The sequence below is a fragment of the Marmota marmota genome, unplaced genomic scaffold, assembly GCF_001458135.2.
Source record: "Marmota marmota marmota unplaced genomic scaffold, marMar, whole genome shotgun sequence".
In the NCBI taxonomy this organism is placed as follows: domain Eukaryota; kingdom Metazoa; phylum Chordata; class Mammalia; order Rodentia; family Sciuridae; genus Marmota; species Marmota marmota.
The window spans coordinates 1,996,994-2,018,063 of NW_025999891.1; the positions used below are offsets into that span (position 1 = coordinate 1,996,994).

Sequence of the window (21,070 nt, forward strand, 5' to 3'; positions counted from 1 at the left end):
TGCTTCCTGTCCCCGACACAACCACTGCCTGAGCATGGCTGCCACAGGGCCCCAACAATGGACCATGCCACAGGTACTGTTCTCTCACGGATCATTCATTTTATTCACCAACTATCAACTGAGCACTTCCAATGCCCCAAGCACTGGGGATATTGGAGCAAACTAGCCAGAGAAAGACACGGCCGGCCCCAGCTTCCATGGAACTTCCACTCAATAAGAAAAATCCATAAACAAGCAAACTGGGTCGGGAAACAGAGACGCACTGTGGAATGCAAAGAATGGGGGTGTGGGGAGGACGACGGAGGGGGCCAGAGGCGCTGGTGGCCAGCAAAGGCTGTGAAAACATGGGACCTGAGGTGGAGGATGGCCAGGACCCAGCAGGAAAGGCAGAGGGAACAGCAGAGCTAAGGCTCAGGCAGAGAAATGGCCACCGGTAAGAAGGTCATCAGGGCCACTGCCTTGTGAGCAGACAGTGACCCAGTGCGGCTGGAGGGGCGAGCAGGGGCCAGATCATGGGGGTTCAGGCCACAAATTGGAGTCCGTTTTTTTTTTTTCCTAAGCTCAATCCAAAGCCACTGAAGAGTTTTAAAGAGAGGAGTGATTGGATCTAAAGTGACATTTTAAAAAGCTCACCCTGGCTTCTGTGGAAAGCTGGGATAACAGGGAGAGCTGAAGGGAGGATGCTAAGAGGAACTGGGCCTGGGGCCCCAGGAGAGAGGACAGAGACTGGGTGGGTATTTCTGAAGCATCCTGCATGGCTTGGTGGGGGGAGGGGAGAAAGACCCAGGATGATGGGGTGGCTCTGGGTCTGAGCAGCAGGGCAGAGGAGAGGTTGTCACAGGAAAGAAAAAAGGGCTCTTCTTGGAAATGCTGAGAGGGTGAGCATCCAGGGCACTTCTCTGAACCCTGCCAAGCCTGGGCAGGTGCCTCTCCTGCGGCCCCTGGTCACACCACAGCCTCTGCTGCTCCACAACCTGTGTGAAACCTACAGACCCCATGGAATTGACTGGGCTTGTCAGCCACTGTACTGCCAGGAGCCAGGGGCCACTCAGGAAAAATTCTTGAACGAAGGAAAGGACAATACGCAGGCATTACAGCCCCAGTGAAAGGCACGTTGCATTTCCCATTTCAGAGATGAGAAGACTAAGGTTCCAAAATAGGAGGCTACTGGCTAGAATCACAAAGCTCCCAAGAGGCGGAGCCCCACGCCTTCCCCTGAGATGGTGAGCGGCTGCCACTGGGGCCAAGGAGACAGCAGACTGGGTCACAAGGCCACCTCTGCACCTGCCCTCCAGCCAGCACTGATGGCTTCCACGGGGGTCATGGTCCCTCATGCCGGGACCTGCAGGGCCTGGGCCAAACCGAGCTCCAGCCCTGGCATGACCCACTTGTTCCTGGGGACCCTCTGTCACTCCATCCCATGTTTCTGTCACCTAAACACATAGGATGCACCTCTTCTATCTGAACCATGAACCTGTGTCGTGACCTTCTGGGTCATTCCATGTCCCTGCCGACCCAGCGCTTGCCGTGGAGCCAGACAACAGGAAGGACTCCGTAAAGCTGCTCAGAGAGGCAAAGAAGCACCCCGATGGCTGAGGGGACCCCATGAATGCTCTTTTCCACCATGAAGGCTTCTGGGGGGAATCAGAAGCCCAGGAGATCAATCACCAGCATTTGAGGTTGGGGTTCCTACCAGGTTAGATGAAAAAAGAAAAAAAAAAAAAAAAGCAAAATCCAACCAGTCTTATATAAGCTCTTTCTGTATTAAAAGGGTATGTTCCTTTTTCTAAGGCACATCCAAGAAACTGCATACAGCAGTCATCTTTACAATAGTACCTCTATCTCCCAAACTGCATTTATATAATGTCTGATTTTTCCAGGCCTCAGTAGGTCACACCTGTAATCCCAGCAGCTCAAGAGCAGGAGGATCTCGAGTTCAAAGCCAGCCTCAGCAACTTAGCAAGGCACTAAGCAACTCAGCGAGACCCTGTCTCTAAATAAAATACAAAAAGGGGCTGGGGATGTGGCTCAGTGGTTGAGTGCCCCTGAGTTCCATTCCTGGTAACCACCCCCCCGCCATGGTCCTGGCTCACCCATCCACCCATCCATCCTCCTTTTCAAAAAAAAAAAAAAAAACCCAAGAATGACCACAGGGAAAAAAAGAGACCAGAATGAAATGGATTCCTGCCTCATGCAATGCAGTGTCATTTGTTTTCTGCTTAGACTTTTCTGTATTTTTTTAGATTTTTTAGAAAATGCTTTTATAATTAAATAAAAAAGACACCACAAAAAACATTGGACAACTGAACTGTGGTCTGCTCTGGATAGTAAAGCAGCTGAGAACGAGCTGGAGGCCTTGGGTGGAGTCGTTCAGGTTCAGCCAGGGCTTGAATCTGTCCCGCGGCTGAGCTGTGGCTGACGGGCAAGGTGTGTGGAGCCCACCAGCCCGACAGGGCTCACCAGGCTCATTCATGCGCTGTGACCTGGGCCTGTATGTCAGTTGCCATCCTAGCTTACAGAGAGGCATCCTGGGGCTTTGAGGAGCTAGGTTCTTGCCTATACTCCAGGGGTGTCTGGCAGAGGAGCGGGGGGCCTCCTGACCATGCCCAGTCGGGCCACAGAACACCAGGACCAAGCTTTCCAGCCCCCCCCACCCATGGCTCACACCAACAGCCTGTCTTTCTCCCACCAGGCTCACTGCTGCCTGGCTGGCCAGTCCTTACCCGATTCTCTGCTGCTCCATGACGTCCAGCCGCTCGGCCCTCTGGATGACCTGCAGGATGGCCTCCACCTCTGCCGGGCTGAGGCTCTGGCTCCTCCTCTGTTTCTCGGTCTGGTAGGTGTGCACAGACCAGCCCGTCTGCAGCCTTGGGAGAGAACAAGGGCACCGACCATGAGGCCTGGTGAAAACTCCAGCACCCTCACCACATCCACAGAGCTGCAGTATGGCCTGGGGACAGTCCAGGGGCCACGTGTTTAGAGGTGCCACATGAGAGCTCCTATAAGGCATGGGTATGCGCCTATCACTAGGCTGTAGCACTATTATGAGGCAACGTGGCACCTGCTGTCTCCCCCTCCAGAATGGGAGTTTCTAGAAAGCCAGACCCTGCCCCCATCTGGTCCTGGCTCACCCATCATCCTCCTTTTTACTCTCTACATTCAAACCACACCAGCCTCCTGTCAGCACACTTACAGGCCATATTCTTTCCACCTCAGGGCCTTTGCATATGTTGTTCCTTCTGCCTAAAGCTTCCCTTATATCTCCATCTAACATTTACTCCTCCTCTGAGTCTCAACAAAAGCACCACCCTCAAAGGAAGTCTCTCCTGACCCCCAGACTAAGTTAGCACCCCTAACCCATGCCCCCACTGCCAATGATCACTGTGAAAACAGCTGTAGCACATGGGTAAGTATTTGCACAAAGCTCGCCTCCCTGTCTTTGCTTTAAGACAAAGGACTATGTTGGTCTTGTTCACTGCTATACAACCAGTGGTGGATAGTGCCAGAGGACTGGCAGGAAGGCCTGCACGGGAGCAGGCCTTGGGCTTGCTTGAAGGGTCCCATGGGGCACAGCTCCCCGCTCTGCAAATCCCTGATTTGCACTACTCTCCTGGACACTGCCAAGCCCTACTGGAAGCACACCCTGGGGAAGTGACACAGCATTTGCTTTTCTGGAAGATTCTCTGCCACTGAGCAAGAGCTGCAGTCAGAGAGAAGGACAGGGACCCTGGAGGGGTGAGCAGGGCACATCTGGCTCTGTCAGAGCTCTCCCCAGACAACTTGCCCTCCCAGGAAGGGCCTGTCGTCTGCCTGGCATTGAAGGACAGAAGCCCACCCTGCGTCCCTGGTCATTCTCCCTGCAGGGGAGAGGCGGAGGCAGCTAAGGGGAGCCAAGCCACCCCTGTGAACCGGACAAATTAACTGTGGGGCAAAAATTCCCGCAAATCATGCATGACACCACTCTTCCTGGGCGTTTCAGATTAATTTTCCTATTTCTCTTTGAAGTTTCAGCTCTGTCCCCCCCCCCCCCAGAAGGCTCATAACATCTAATTGAAAATTTTTCAAACTTGGTCCCTTTTGGGAAATACTGGCTCCCATAATTGGCAGAGTTTGACCGAGTCAAGGACACTCTAGAACTTTACCAGACGCCAGGGACCCCCACCCCTCAGAGGGGCAAAGAGGGATGGGAAGGCTGGAGATGCACCCGAGAGCCACACCCCCTAGTCCAGAGGGACATTGGATGGAAGTAGCTGGGGCCAGCCAGAGCTGGGGGGACACCTGGGTTAAAGGGAAAGTCACGATTCCCCAGGGCTCAGACCAAAGCCAGGAGGTAGAGAACCCTGCTAAGAGCACGGGAGAGACCTGAGAAAGAGCCCGGTTGGGTCTCAGCCTGAGAGACAGCTCTTCGTTCCTGGAGAGGGCCTTGACCTGTACTGTGTGACCATGCCAGGCACTGGACTCTGAAGTGGGCATCCAGAGATCAAGGCTCTGCCTCAAGGGACTTTCAGACTCAAGCCTCAGTGACAGGAGAAAGGGAAAATGAGGTGGTCGGGTCCTCTGTGGCCTGTTGTGATCACACACAGGCATGAGAGTCAGCTGGACCAGATGTGGGTCCCAGTCCACCCACGCACATGTTAAATGACATGGGCATTTAACCCAATGTTAACTTAAATGATAACATTAAATGTTAACTTCATTAACTAAATGTTCATTAACTTAAATGATAACATTAAATGTTAACTTCATTAACTTGATGTTCATTAACTTAAATGTTAACTTAATGTTAAATCACATGGGCATCACTTTCCTCATCTGAGAAATGGGAACACATTCCACCTGGTGGGTAAATGACTAAATGAGTGAAGCGCCACTTCCCTCCAGGCTTTGCTTCAACTCCCTGGGAAGGAATCTTCCCAAAGGAAGGAAGGAAGCAGGGAGGGAGAGGGAAGGGACAACCTGGTGTGGCCTTGGAAGTACTCACTTGGCTCGCAGGGCAAGCTGCCGATCGTTAGGGCAAACCCACTGATCATTCCCACTGCCGAAGATGGTGTCAGCCATGGCTCAGGGCACCCGGACAGGCACGGGGAGTCACATCTAGATGAGAAAAGGGAGAAGACAAGAGATGTGGCTGGGATGTGGATGGCCAACAGAACCCCTCTGCACTCAAGCACGGGACACTTGGCACTTCCAGCCTGTCCCCATATACCGTTCCCACTGATGGCTTCTTATTCCTCCAGCAAAACACAGCTCCCTCAGAGCTCCAGAATCCTGGGTAGGTGACTGGGTGGATCATGTGGCTAGGTGACCAGAGCAGACAAGACTCGCAGGACATCAGAGGGGAAGTTCAGAAAAAGAAGAGGTGCAGCCTCGGTAATTTTCAACTCAGTTGGCAAGATCCAGAGGGCAATCCAACCTTGACCTTCTAGCACCACCACCCCCGCCCGAGTACATCCCCTCCAAGAGGGTCCAACCAGGAGGCCAGATAGCTGGGGAAAACTCTCCTCTGTTCCCAAACCTGGGGGATCCAGAATGGCAGCCCCGGGCATCCATGACTCATGTTCCCCAGGGGATCACACGGAAGACCACAGCATTCTCCAGAGCAGGGGAGAGGGCAGGGAGGGGACAGCAGCAGCAAGGACCTCCACCAGGCACTGTCCACCAGGACTGGCCCAGAATCCTGCTCCGGCAAAACCTGGTGGTTTAACACAGTCTAGCTCGGCCACCAAGGATGGGGCCACCTCTTTAAGGATCTATTATGAGAATGCTGCTCGCGAATATTGAAGGAAAGGTGTGTATGTGTGGAGAGAGAAAGAGATGAGCTTGGGCTAGAGCGAGCAAGGAGAGTCACCCTCACCGCCCTGTTCTGATTTAATCCAAGCCAGTGAGTGGTTCCAAAACTCAGCTTTTTAGAAATACTGAGGTGGGCCAGGTGTGGTGGCGCACACCTACAATCCCAGCAACTTGGGAGGCTGAGACAGGAAGACTGCAAGTTCTAGGCTAGCCTGGGCAACTCAGCAAGGCCCCAGCAACTTAGCAAAATAAAAAAGAAAGAAAGAAGAAAGGCTACAAATGCAGAAATGTAGCTCAGTGGTAGAGTGCCCCTCGATTCAATCCTCAGTCCCCAAAAAACACTGAGGTTGGGGCTGGAGTTGTGGCTCAGCGGTACAGCGCTCACCTAGCATGTGCAAGGGGCCTGAGTTTGATCCTCAGCACCACGTAAAAATAAAGATATTGTGTCCAAATATAACTAAAAAATAAATAAATTTTTTTAAAGATAGAGAGAGAGAAGAGAGAGAGAGAATTTTTAATATTTATTTTTCAGTTTTCAGTGGACACAACATCTTTATTTTTATTTTTATTTTTTTTTATGTGGTGCTGAGGATCGAACCCAGCGCCCTGCACATGCCAGGTGAGCGCATTACCACTTGAGCCACATCCCCAGCCCTAAATAAATATTTTTTTAAAAACCCACTGAGATTGGACCTTTGTTTGTTATTTCCTCAAAATGTTAAACACAGACTTATAATCAAGAAACTCCACTCCTAGGTATATACCCAAGAGCACGAAAACCTATTTTCACACAAAAACCAGCACAGGACTGTTCATAGCTACATTATTCATAATAGCCCCAAAGTAGAAACAATTAAAATACTCATCAATTGTTGGAGAAATAAGATGTGCTATAGGCATATGATAAAGATTCTTTGGCCATAAAAAAGGAACGATGTTCTGATACCTGCTATTATATGCCTGAACCTTGAAAACATGATGCTAAGGGTAAAAATACCACATATCATATGACCCCATTTATAGGAAATATCCAGATTAAGCTGATCTATGGAGACTGAAAGTAGATTAGTGGCTGACACAAGCTGAAGGAGTAGTTCCCATCCTCCCCCCCAAAAAAAGCATGAACTTTGTGGGATATGAGTCACCACCCATTTGATGTGTTTTTTTTTGTTGTTGTTTGTGGCAATGGTGACTGAATTCAGGACCTTAGTCTACCACTGAGCTATATTGTCAACCCTGTTTTTAAATTTTTTTTATTTTGAGACAGGGTCTTGCTAAGCCGCCCAGGCTGACCTTGACCTTGCAACCTTCCCTCCCAAGTAGCTGGGATTACAGATGTGTGCCACCATGCCCGGATAAATGTTACAAGATTTTTTGAGGACTCCAAACTATCAGGGTTATATTTATTGGTATGAAATATAAAAATTAAAACAGAAATTTAAAAATTATTGTTAATTCATTAAAAATAATAAACCCACTAGGTTATTATATGGTTTATAAAAATAACTGTTTTCAAAACAAACAATTAGTGAGATGAATGGCATTGTTTCATATTTTTACAAATCTATATAATTTGTAGTTTAACAAAGGACAAGTGGATGTTCTTATCTGCTTTTTCATTCAACCTTTGGTGGTATGCTGTTTTGTTAAAGTCTATTCAGAGTGTCACAGGTGTGCAAGACAGGTGGAAGAAGGAGGATTTTAATAGCTTTTCCAGATAATTGTGGATATTTTTCTCTGATACACCACCAACACTCCACAGACATCAATTTTCTTAAAGATTAGCTACAGTGTGGCATCTAAAACCACATGTACGAACTTTTCATTTTCTGTACATTTTTAAGAAAATGACCAAGAGTCTTATGATGATAAGGAAAGTAGTTTTGACTTCATGGACCCCTTGCTGGACTGTGCTTAGAGAACTGCTTCCAGACCAATGTCACCCCATTTCTGTGACGACCAGCAGGGGGCAGTGTGCGGAACACAGCTGACTGGCCCCTGCAGGAGCCAAGCCCAGGACCTTACCAATCTGGTCTCAGTCCCACAGGCACATTTGGGCACCTGCTTTTGCAGGTTGGACCTGACATTACACTGTGAGCCACGTGTGGAGACCCCACAGGCAGGTCTCCAGGGGCAGACCCAGGGGCTGGCCAGACACCAAGAGCCTCCCCAGATATCACCTTGGCCCTTCTCTCAAAAGATGGTAACATACAAGTCAGGAAACCACAGGCTCAAAAAACAACATTCCTCCAACTGCTTTCAACCTGTGCCCCAGCCTCAGCCTTTGAAGCACTGTGGATTTCTGAAGGGGTTTTGTTTTTGTTTTTAATTTGTTATCTTGTGAATAGCAGAGTCACACTGCTGTGTGGGTGTGAAATGCATTACTCTGTTCAAAGCAAACATTTAAAACGTACTACAGCTCCATACCCCTGTTTCTTTTCTTTTTTTTAATATTCTGGGAGTTTCAAGAAATGGAAGGAGCAGTACAGCTCTTGTCCAACCTGCAGGGGGCGCTACCTCCCGGGCCACTGCGCTCAGGACAGCAAATCCTGAGCCTTCCAGCTCATTCCCCCTGGGGTTGGGCACAGTAAGGGTGGGGGTGACCACTCTCTGCTCTACCCTGTAGAAACTGGGGAGTAACAGGGCAGTGACAGTCCAGGGACCCTCAGGGTTCCCCTACAGGAAGATCCCATCTTGCAGAAGCTTCTGAACTAAAAGACCATGAAGTGCAGGGAGGGGGGATGACAAAAGAACCCCAAGTCCTGATGCCGAAACCTTCATCACCTTGATGAAGAATGAAAGCACCCAGAAGATGGAGGCCCCCAATATGGGTGGTAGATGCTCTTCACGGCCCCCCCAAAATCACCCCTACATAGATCTCTAGGGGATGAACTTCTTGTCCCCTTTGGGTCACTTTGGGGCCAGAGTTTGGGGATCACTGGTAAGGGACACCTCAAGGTGCCATTTAGCTGTGCTTTGATCCACTGGGGGTGTATCCCTTTAAAAAAATTAACTTTAGCCAAAACAATCCATCCATCTTCAGCCAGTCACAGGCCATTCTGCTCTGTTCTTCCGAAATCTAATCATTATTCTTTGACGGATGAGAAGAGAGAGAGAGAGAGAGAGAGAGAGAGAGAGGGGTAGGTAGAGAGGCTGAGGAAAGGCGCAGCTAGCTATGCTGGTCCACGGCCCTCAGACTAGAGCCACTTTCTCTGCATCATGTTGTCACCTTCTGCAGCAAACCCAGGGGTGGGGAGGGCTTCATGGCAGGGCTAGAGGTGGCAGGAAAGAGACCTGTGCATGTCTGGCTTTTGTGCAAACTTGCTAGAAGCCCAGGGACAAGTCAGTTACCTTCCTGGGGCCTCTGTTTCCCCCGTGGTACTCGAGGGAGCTGAGGGGACAGGCTGAAAAGGCACGGCACCCGGTCCCCACCCTGCTGAGCTGCACAAGGAGTCAGGGACAGGAGGGTCCACACAACAACAAGCTCCTCCCACCCACCACACCTGTCACTGGTGGAGCTTCAGGAGAGACAAGTCCAGAGTGACCTGCTATGGAGAATTCAAGGGAAGTGGAAATATGTCGCCTTTGGGGCTAAGTTCCATGGCGCTGGCTGGGAAGGTTCATCTCAGATGCAAGTCTGTGGCTGAGCGTGTCCCCAGGGTTGGCTCTGAGCAAAGGTCAGAAAAGAGAACATAGGAGCATTCAAGTCCCAGCTCTGGGACCACAGTGTCCACCCCAGACTGGCTGGCATCTGGGAAGACACAAGTGTCCTTTACCCGCACAGAGTAACCTCAGGACAGATCGGAGAGAGGACGAAGAATTCCAAGAGGAACATTTTTGAAATCTGCCAACAACCAGCATAGGTTCTCCAAACCTCTTCAGCCTGAGTTGCCAGGTCCCTGACTTTGCAGCAGATGAGGACCTCACATATGGACCCTTGTCCCTGGCTCCCAGACTTCTTCACCAGGGGCTTCTCTGCCAAATGATGTGCTCACCTTCTCCCCGCCACACACACACACACACATTCCTGAGCTCTGTGCCTCCTCAAGGGTGGTCTCGAACAAGAGGGGCAACCCACACCCTAAGAGTTGGGTCCTCCAGAGTTCCACAGAACCATATTATATGCGATAAATAGGCACCATACCCTTGTGATAATGGCAGTTAACTAGACAAACATTAACTTATGAGGGAACCAAACTGGGGCTTATAGAAGGTGGTTTAAAAAGCAGGGAGGTGCTGGTGGGACTGCAAATTGGTGCAGCCAATATGAAAAGCAGTATGGAGATTCCTTGGAAAACTGGGAATGGAACCACCATTTGACCCAGCTATCCCACTCCTTGGTCTAAACCCAAAGGACTTAAGAACATCATACCACAGGGACACAGCCACATCAATGTTCATAGCAGCACAATTCACAATAGCTAAACTGTGGAACCAGCCTGGATGCCCTTCAATAGATGAATGGATAAAAAATGTGGCATATCTACACAATGGAATATTACTCAGCAATAAAAGAGAATAAGATCATGGCATTTGCAGGTAAATGGGTGGAGTTAGAGAAGATAATGCTAAGTGAAGTTAGCCAATCCCAAAAAACCAAATGCTGAATGTTTTCTTTGATATAAGGAGGCTGATACATAGTGGGATAGGGAGTGGGAGCATGAGAGGACTAGACAGGGCAGAGGGGTTGGAGGGGAAGGGAGGGGGCATGGGGTTATTAATGATGGTGGAATATGATGATCATTACTATCCAAAGTACATGTATGAAGACACAAATTGGTGTGAATATACCATGTATATAGCCAGAGATATGAAAAATTGTGCTATACATGTGTAATAAGAATTGTAATACATTCCACTGTCATATATAAATTTTTTTAAAAAGCAGGGAGGTGCAATTCACAATAGCCAAGCTATGGAACCAACCTAGGTGCCTTCAACAGATAGTATGGATAAAGAAATGTGGTATATATACCAATGTGTATATATACCATTCTTCTTCGGCCGAGAAGAAGAATGCAGTTAGGGCATCTGCCAGTAAATGGATGGAACTGGAGGGTAATATGCTAAGTGAAATAAGCTAATCCCAAAACACCAAAGGCAGAATGTTCTGATATGCAGATATTGATTCACAATAGGTGGGGAGATAGGGGGTGGTTCACCAGATTGGACAGGAAAGAAGGGGGGAAGGGATGGGGGAATGGAAAAGACAGTAGGATGAATCGGACATAACTTTCCTGTGTTCATATATGACCACTGTAACTCCATATCATGTACAACCACAAGAATGGGAAGTTATACTTCATGGATGCAGAGTATGTCAAAGTACATTCTATGTCATGTATAACTGAAAAGAAAAAAAAAAAAAGCCAGAAGGTGAACCCACCAATTAGGGAGAGAGAGGGAAGGAACGGGCTTGGAGGGGAAGAGAGGTAGGGCTGGTGGACCACGACTGGCCAAGTGGAGCTCTGGTCACCTCCTCTGTAAACCAGAGAGAGATGGCACCGAGGATCTCTGAGGTTCTCTCAGCTGCAACAGGAAGAGGCCAGAGGACTGGGGTGTGTGCACGTGTTGGATGAGGAACGTGAGTTAAGGCTGTTGCTGGGCAGGGCACTCCTGTCACAACCAGCCCCAGGTCCTGCTTCTGACCCCATCTCCTCTCCCCATGAGGCTGTGGACTCCCTGGAAGCCCTGCATCCTCCCCCTCTCAGCATCCCGGGGGCCCAGCACAGGCCCTTACCAGACAAGGAGGAATTCAGGAAACAGAGGAGACAAACGAGCAAAGAACAGAAGGGACTCTGGCACGCTCTGTGACTTGTTGACTCAGGCAGTTTGTTCCTGGGGATTCCCTATGGGGTAGTCAGCCGCAGGGCGGTGGCAGTCTGTCTGACAGCTGAGCTGATTATCCGCCAGGGGCTGCTGTGCCCACCAGCCCTTCCTGTGCCAGGAAGCTGCAGCGTCCTGGTGCCATCTTGACCTCTGCGGGGGAGGGGGAGACGAGCTGAGCAGAGCTGCACCCAGCTGCCCAGGCTGCCAGAAAGACAGATGCTCAGACAGTCTGCCATGCAGAGGCTGAGGGGGCTGCAGGATGGGGGACAGGGAACAGGAGTGGTCTGTGACAACTCCCTGAGAAAATTTTTAGGGGATACAAGTTCATAAGTTTTGGGGCAACTTTTGGATTCAGGTTTGTAAAAACTGAACACATTCTTAAAGGGAGATTCACTTCTGCCCCTCAAGTCAAAAGCTTGTGGCCCTGGGTATTAGTTCACCATAGGCAGATGCTGCAATCAGAGGGACTGACCCCGACTCAGCAGCTGTCATTATGCAACCTCACTCGGCTGTCGCCTGGGCACTGTAGGATATTATAAAGAAAAACTCCCCAACTTCACTCATCACTACCCCCCAAGATGACTCTTAACATCTTAAGGGTACACCTTCCAATTTTTCCTAGGTATGTAAGTGCAGATTTATTTTTTAAATATTTATTTTTTAGTTGTAGTTGGACACAACACCTTTATTTCACTTATTTATTTTTTTATGTGGTGCTGAGGATCGAACCCAGGGTCTCACACGTGCAAGGCGAGCGCCCTACCACTGAGCCACAACCCCAGCCCCAAGTGCAGATTTTAAATAAAATCAGGTCCTTACCACTTACATTATTTACTATTTTGTACTACATGGTACTCTCCCACATTATGAAAATTCTTCAAAAATACGATTTGCAATTATACTTTAGTATTCTGGATATATTTTACCATTTTCCTCCAAATTTCCAAAGAACAATATTATATGTATTAAACATGCACTGTATTCGTGGCAATAATTAACTGGAAAAAAATTAATTTCTGAGGCCACAAAACAGGGACTTATAGAAGGTGGCTAGAAAAGCAGGAAAGTGAACCCCCCAATTGCGGAGAGTGGGGAGGGGGGCAGAAAGAGAGGGAGGGAGGGGGACAGGGAATTGGCTTAGAGGGAAACAGAGGCCAGTTTGGGGACACAGAAATGATTTCCAATTTTGCTCAATATATTCAACACTAAAATGGATATCCTGGGAGATAAATCCTAGTGCCCAGCTCTGATGACTTCCTTAGGATACATTCCCAAAAGGGAAAGGAAATGTGCATTTTTTGGAAACGTACTTTTGAGTCAGCTTTTCTACAGTAATGCTCAGAGCCACTCCAAGCTGTCAGCTGCAGGCAGGCCTCCTGCCTGCTCTCTCCAAAGTGCATCTAGAATTGGCCATCATGAAAAATCGGCTGGAGGCAGCTGTGCCCTGTTGGCCTAATGTGGATTTTGTATTTCTGAACTCAGAACTCAGAGATAGAAGAAGCTATCTGTGGATCTCCTATTAGCTGGTTTTAATAACATGTACCGTCCGCTAATTGCTTACTCAAAAAATAAAAATAAAAAAAGCCTCTTCTTTGCAAACATTCGTATCCACTTAAAAGAAGGTCTCTACCTCCCTAACAGAGTTCACAGGCTCACAGTCGAGAAAGCCAGCACTGGCTTTAGCACTCTGAGTGCTGACCAAGTGGTCTAGGCAGGTCAGGTAACTGCTGGCCAGCAGAATATTCTCCACTACACAGGAGCAGGGGCTGGCTGAGGCAGGAGGATCACAAGTTCAAGGCCAGCCTGGCCAACTTGGCAAGAACCCGTCTCCAAGTAAAAAAGTAAAAGGGCTGGGGACGTCATTCAGTGGTAGAGCGTCCCTGAGTTCAATCCCCAACACCAAAAGAAAAAAAAATGGGGTGAAGACCTCCCCATGGGGTCCTGGTGAGGACACTGTGAGAGCACATTTCTGTGACGCTCAGAGCAGCACAAATAGTCATTACCCCGGGAAAACTGCTGTTCAGCCCCCAACCTTCCCAACTTGAAATAGCTATTACAGAATATGAAAATATGACCCATCTGCAGCTGCCTCTGGCACACACCAGACTTTGAAGCAGACGCTCAGAGGGCAAAACAACCTGCCCCGAGAGAAGCAGGATACACGCTGGGGGAGCCTCTGCCTGCATCTGGGGATGGGCCAGGGACAAGGTAGCTCCTACCACTCCCATCTCCCCTCCTTTGACCCTGCTGTTCTCACCTCCTTGATTTCATTTCAGGGGCGCTTTGGTGGATACGACTGAGCCCAGGGACTCCCCAGGTTGTGGCCCAAATGAGCCAGCTTGCATGGAGCTGTAGGGTGCCAGCAGCAGTGTCAGCGGTCAGTGGACCCAACCACTTGGAACCAGAGCATTTGCTTAGCCAAAAGTCTGCCTTGATGAAGTCACATGTGTGACTCCATGAAAGACCCCCAGAGAAACACATCCCTGAGCCCAGGCGTGAGAGGGTGTGGGTTCCCAGGACAGACCATCTCTGTGTAAGAAACGACCCAGGGAGAAAAGCAAGAAAGAAGCAGGCAGGGGACGGCTGGAAGGAAACCGTGTGCCTATGAGGGGACACTGATATGTAAGGGCAAACACAGGCCACCAGCAAGTGCAGAAACCCTGGTTTCTAACAGCCACGGGGAGAGAGCAAGCACTTAGGGCCACCACAGCATTATCATGGCAATATACAACAAATGACATCTGGCAAATAAAACCCCCACTCTGGCTTCAATATCCAGCTAAAAGCCCTTCCGGAACTATTCCGAGTTAATTTTCTACTTGGCAGTGAAAAGACCAGAAGCCTGGCTACGGGGCAAAGAGGAGAGGACCGCAAAACCCACTCCAACCCCACCACGTGCCAGGGGAGGAGAAGAGGGCACAGGGAAGGGGCTGGGGCATGAGCAGGTAGCCTCTGGCTTCATCTGCCCTGCAACCCCCGCCCCCCCCCCCGCAACACACACACACAGCTGCATGGCACAGGCATCTCAGCCTCCCCGGGAGAGGATGCTGTGATCCATTAGTCACGTCTGCCCTGGTGTGGGAGGGAGAGCGGCTGTATATTTGCTACTGCCAAGTCTGCCATCCCAAGACAGCTCGCTGTGCACAGACCCTGGTGACAGGGGAGAAGAGGAGGGTGGGAAAGAAGGAAGGAAAGAAAGAAAAGCCAATACTTGCCACCAAGCTGGTGCTTCCAAAGCCCTCAAAGGCCCCGTGTGAAAGCCCTCTGTTCTACACCCAGGTATTAATATTCCAGGGAACCCTTAGCAACAGGCCCTGACATCTGCTCTGTTACTATGATACGGGGAAACAGGATGATAGCAGTGAGATAAGGTGAGCCCAGACGTCTACATTTCCCCCATCTGTCAGCCCTGCTGGGAGGATGAAAGATTCAGACAGGAAGCCTCCGAGGCCTGCCTGAAACCTGAAGGGACCACTCACTTGGAAGCATCTTGGGCTCATTATGCATAAGGCAGGGCCCGAGTAAATCCAGAAGATGAGACAGGAGCCCCGGGGAAGCCAGTGCCTGACAAATGTCCCAAAACTCTGCCTTGTCATTATACATCCTGCCAGATCTGCCTCCTCGGGGTGGCTCTCCCCTCCTCCTCCTCTCCTCTCCAGTTCTCCTCTTCTCTTGCCCCAGATGTGGGAAAAGTTTCCTAATTGATCTTTGGGGCTTACCCTTATTCCCACTTCCTGTGCAGCCAGAGAAATTCTCCTTACTACCTGGGTTAGACTGCATGATTCCTTTGCTCAAAAACCTTCAATGGCTCCCCACTACCTTAGGGAAGAAACCCAAGCTGTACTTGAGTCTGTCTATGACTTGGCCCAAATAGCCTTCCAATCTCACCTGCCACCACATCCCAGCACAAAACTCAGGCTCCAGCCACTGCAAGCTGGACATGTCCCACATGCTCAGCCCTGTCCCTGTGTCCTCTTGTGTAGAACTCCTTTTCTTCCTACTGTCTCTGGGTAGATGCCCAGCACCACCTGCTCTGAATACTCTCTAGCTCCTCCTTACTTGAGCCCCATTTGAATTGACTCCACTCCCAACTCCTCAGCATCTCATTCTGCCTGTATCTTTGTGGGTCTTTGCCTCTGCTAACCCTATAAAGACCATGGTTCTGGGGAGGTGTCTAGATGTCCCTAGGCTAGCACGGTGCCCAGAACATGACAAGTATCTGGGACATCTTCATGGAACTGATATAAACACTCAAGAGTCCACTGTGGCCCATGGAATAAGCCCAGTCTCCTCCACCTGGAATCTCAAGTCCAACCTCCATCTCCATCTTCCTCCCGGCCACACACAGACCCGTCCTCTGAATGGGTCCTGCCTCCCTGCCTCTGGCCCACCCTGCAAGGCAGTTTATACCCACTAAGACCATGGGATCTCCAGAAGGGACTCCAGGTCTTGAGAAATGGCCAACAATGGTGTATATCCAGACACAATGTCACGGGCAATGTCAAAACCAACAAATGACCTGGGAGAGGGTACACAGCAAGATCAGGTGCAAGAAGTGGAATCAGTCGACACAGGGATGGCTCAAGATCACGGCCACATTCCAACCACAGAAAAGGCGGCGTCCACGGGGCAGAGTAGGAGTTGGGATTATGAAAGGATTTATTTCTTGAATCATCTTCAAAGGATGATTCAGTAATAGTTAAACAAACAAGGGTGCCCTACCTATCTTCATAGCTCCTGCTCAGATTCCTCCGCTTAGGTGGGCCCTTGAAGCCCCCAAGCCACAGTTCAGACTGCTGCTGCCCCTCTTGGCCATGGTCCATCCCGGACACCCCATGACCCACGCCACTGGTTCATCCTGACTCGGTCGCAGATCTAAGAGTCTCCTATTGTCCTCAGCAGGGCAAAAAAAGAGCAAATTTTGGGTTCACTGCAACATTCAATCACTCACTGGGCACTGCTGAGACCAGGCCCCCGGCCCCAGCCACTCAGTCTCACCGCTTGGGGAGCAGAGTACACACTGTTTTTCTTTGTACCCCCTCAAGACTCCCATGGTCCACACACAGGAGATCTCACTTAACGCTGTGGGGCAGTTTTTTGTTTGTTTGTTTGTTTTTAACCAGGAAAGTAAATCTTTGGGACCCTTTAATAGCCTAAGGTGCCTATTCCAATAGGCCCCAAATTCCTTCCTGTCTCTTTATCTAGAAACCATTTTCTCCTTCCCAGGCTGATGCTATGCAAAACCTCCACCTGAAATGAGATGCAAAATATCCTCCTCCTTCCCCCCTCCCTCGAGCTGCAGGCTCTGCCCACGCGCTCCCAGAGGCGCAGCTAGCATTTGTCATTTCTGAAAGGTCTGACACAGGGCAGGTTCAACTCCCCAGTCAAGGCAGGGACTCCAGAGTAACCAGACTCTGGTGGCCGATCACCCTGCACAGGCCCAGGGAGGAGGGAAGCCCCAACTCCTCCCCAAAGTGGCACTCCCTTCCCCATGGTGTGTCCCCCCTAGGGCTGTCTCTTACAGTACTCTGTGCTTTGTGGCTTACGCAGTTCTAGAACCTAGAAGCCTTTTTATTATTATTATTATAAATACTGGGGATTGAATCCAAGGGCACATTACCAATAAGCTATATCCCTACCCCTTCGTTTATTTATTTATGTATTTAATTTTGAGACAGGGTCTCACTAAATCACTGAGACTGACTCCTGCCTCAGGCTTCCGAGTCACTGGGATTACAGGCGTGTGCCACCGCGCCTGACTTGGAACCTAGAAGTCTTCATCAGGGTATCCGCAGTGCCAAGCTCTGTCTGAAGAATCGGGGAAGGATGTGTGCCGAGCCTGTCTGTCAGCGCCAGTTGTTTGAAGGCAAACCTTGGCACTTTGTGCGTGGCCTGTGGCTGGAGTCCCCCCACCCCACAAGCCTGTCTTCATCTTCCCAAGGTCTTAGCATCCCTTTGTCTGTCTTCAGGTGGCCTCTCCTTTGTCTCTCCTCTTTAAAGGACATTTGTCATATTGGATTAAGGGCCCATCCTACTCCAGAATGATCTCGTCTTACCTGATTACACCTGCAGTGATTCTATTTCCAAAGGACATATTCTTTGAAGGTACCGGGAGTTGGAACTTCAACATATTCTTCAGGAGAGACACTTTTTTCTTTTCTTTTCTTTTTTTTCTTTTTTTTTTTTTTTTGGTGGTGGTACTGGGGATTAAACCCCTGAGCTACATTCCCAGCCCTTTTTATTTTGAGACAGAGTCTCACAAAGTTACCCAGGCTGGCCTTGAACTTGTGATCCTCTTACCTCAGCCTCCAGAGTAGCTGGTACAGGCATGAGCCATCATGTCCAGCTTGGGGGACACATTTAAACCCATAACATGGGATAACAGGACCCAGAACTCCATCTAGAGGGTGGGTGGATACCAAGTGCCACAGACAGATGATTAAATTAGTCTAATATGCACCCCCTGAAAATCCAGAGAGGTGTCTAAATTCTGGGACAGAGAGATATCATGGTTTATACAAAGAGAAAATTCAGGAAAACAACCTCCTCTGGTTATTGCTTGTCTTGGGGGTTTTTAACAGGGGATCCATGAACTTAGATGGGAAAAAATATATCTTGATTTTTATTAACCTGCAACTGAAAATTTCTATTTCCTTTAGTTACGAGTGTAGGAAACATCGCAGTAATATTGTCAGTCCCTGTGTCCTGGTCATCAATAACATCACAGATTTTTTCCTATCACACTAAAGAGTAGCAGATACCTTAAAATATTTATACTTACCACTGAATTAAAAATTAAAAGAGTTAGACCCATTGCAAGGCTGTTTGTTTAACACATCAACAAAGAAGCACATGGATTATAATATCACATGCTTTCTTAACTATTCTAATAAAGTCAATGTAATTGGTTTCCTCTGAATCTTATTTTGCATTTTAAGCCACTATTTCACCAGAATGTTAAAGAAGGATCCATGGCACCAAAAGAAGAGAAAAAAGAAAGAACAGGAAATGGAATTAGAACTTAAGCTATACAGTTATGGGAATAATATAAAGTCATCTGGGTAAGCAAGTCTTCACTCAGAAAATACCCAAATCCTTCCAGGGGCTGGTAAGCACCTGGCTTGGGACAGGCAGCGAGGGCCATGATAATTGTGTTTGTCTCTTAATGCAAAAAAATACAACCTGCTTTCATTTGTGTGCTCTATGTGGGTCTGGAAAGTCCCAGGCAAACCAAATTTTTGTAAAGGAAATCTGATTTTAGCTAATACCTGGGTATTGCTTATTGAAGGAGCCCAAGAGAAACCTCTCCAAGAAGCAGAGACTTCTAGAAAAAAAAAACAAACAGACCCACACTTCCTTACCTGCCAGGTAGACCCAATCCTCAGGTTTGCTGACAGCGCAGACTCTAGATCTGGGGAGCAGCTTTCCTCACTGCCACCTCCCCCAGTGGCCTCTGCACAGCCCAGGCACCAGCTCTCAGGTGGCTCTCCTGGGGCCCTGCCAGCTTCTTCTTTTCCATCCTCCTTCCGCCTAAGCCCCTGGCCCTCGCTGTTTGCTTAAAGTCAGCAGCCAACGCAACCCCCAACTGACTGAGCCTGCTGTCTGCGGGCCAGCTGTCCCCTCTCATTCATGGAAACACAAACAGACGGTTCTCTGTTCCAACTCCAAGGTCAAGCACCGCACTGCCTGGGAACCAGCTGTCTATTAGCTACACACTCCCTGAGCCCCTGGCAGAGGTTCAGACCCCAAATAAGTGGGGATGCCATCACCAACAACCGCTGCCGAGGTGATGGTGGGGGCCAGCAGAGAGTCAGAGGGGATCACCCCAGACCAGGGCTTGGTACAGAGCAGGTGAGCAGGGGAAGGGCCAAACAGAACCCATGGCAACTTGCCAGGAGCTTTCAAGGCTTAAGAGGAGCCGACACATTAAAACCACCCTGCACATGTGCACACAGTCAGCCGGCCCTGGACAAACCAATTAGGAAGAAAGCAGCCGGAGGCACCAGGTGGGGCCTCCTGCCAAACCATCACAAGCCCAAGGGGGTGACGTGATGGTCATTGAAGAAAGCAATCCTTGAGAGGCACAAGCACTTGCTCAATGCCCACAGGGCTGGCACCTGGGGCCTCCTTTGACTTCACTTTGCTGGTCTGAGCCGAGGTGCTTTCTCTCACCTTCTTCTGCCCCCAGTCTTTCTGCAGCAAGTACTGCCTAAGAAAAGTAATGAACCAGGGGGATCTTCTCCAGCATTTACCACGCAGCCAGTCCTCGGGAGGGTGCCAGGAGTTCCCAGAAACTGAGATGGGCAGGAGCTGGCCAAGCAGGAGTTCTGAGAAGTCTCCGGGTTACCTGGTTCAGAGAAACCTGGAAGGTGTTACAGAGAAGGTGGGCTGACGTGGCTGCCCAGGGCAGGCCACAGCTGGGATTGGAGGCCTGCAGCCAGTGCTGCTGACCCTGTGTCCCTCCCCACCCCAGGCCCACAATGCAGAGTGGCACAAAGGGAGTGGTCTCTGAGAAGGCCTGGGGTCTTTTTAAAAGGCAGCCCCTGCTCCCCACCCTTCCCACCATCTGAGCCAGGTACTCATCAGAGCTGAGTCACCCTGTGATCCTAAGGGTTCCTCTGCCTCAGCCTCCCCTGCTCAGATCCTGCCTACTCCGCCTCCAAAGGCTCCAATCTGCTTAGATTTTAAATGAAGCCCATGGTCCTCACCTGGAAGTTATTGACCATCACCAGGCTCCACCTTCCTTGCCAAATTGGCAATATATAAATAACTCCTATGACACAACAACATGACAATTAAACTGGACAAGGGATTTCAACAGAAGATAGATATAAGTAACCCCAAATCAACATTGTTAGCTGTAAGGGAAATAGAATCAGAGCCACAATGAGACACTATTTCACATCTGCAAGGATGGCTTTAATCAAAGAAATGAAGGGTAACGTGTTAGCCAGGAGGTGGAGGGAATGGACCCTTTGTGCATTGTTGATGGGAATGTAAAATGGTGACGCCACTGTGGGAAATGACTTGGAAGTTTCTCGAAAAGTGAAACTTAGAATTATGACACAACAATTCCACTCCTAGGTATATACCCCAAAGAACTGAAAACAGAACCGAACACAGTGGTACACGCCTGTAATCCCAGCAACGTGGGAGGCTGAGGCAGGAGTATTGCAAGTTTGAGGCCAGCCTCAGCAACTCACTGAGACCTTGTCTCAAAATAATAATAATAATAATAATAATAATAATAATAATAATAATAATAATAATAGGCTGGGGATGTAGCTCCGTGGTAGAGCACCCCTGGGTTCAATCCCCAGAACTGGAAAAAACAAAAAACAATTCTTGGAAACAGGTATTTGAACAAAAACTTCTGTGCAAATGTTTACAGCAGCGTAACATTCAGCCAAAAGGTGGAAATAATCCAAATATCCATCAACAGGTGAAGGGA

The 21,070-nt window shown here is 49.3% G+C and overlaps 1 protein-coding gene across 3 annotated transcripts in view; it reads right to left on the minus strand.

The window, feature by feature from the left end:
* Rph3al (rabphilin 3A like (without C2 domains)) overlaps positions 1–19,293 on the minus strand; it is a 101,371-nt gene extending 82,078 nt beyond the window's left edge. Inside the window, exons 1-3 of one of the 3 annotated variants that reach the window (XM_048793249.1) lie at positions 18,981–19,288; positions 4,982–5,094; positions 2,724–2,867 (exon numbers count right to left, since the gene is read on the minus strand). In XM_048793249.1, the coding sequence (XP_048649206.1) occupies positions 2,724–2,867; positions 4,982–5,058 (221 nt within the window). In that variant the 5' untranslated portion in view covers positions 5,059–5,094; positions 18,981–19,288. Of the gene's footprint in view, positions 1–2,723; positions 2,868–4,981; positions 5,095–18,980 lie in introns of all 3 variants that reach the window. The other 2 variants (XM_048793242.1, XM_048793246.1) reach the window with 2 other exon arrangements.
* Between the last annotated feature and the right edge of the window lie 1,777 nt (positions 19,294–21,070).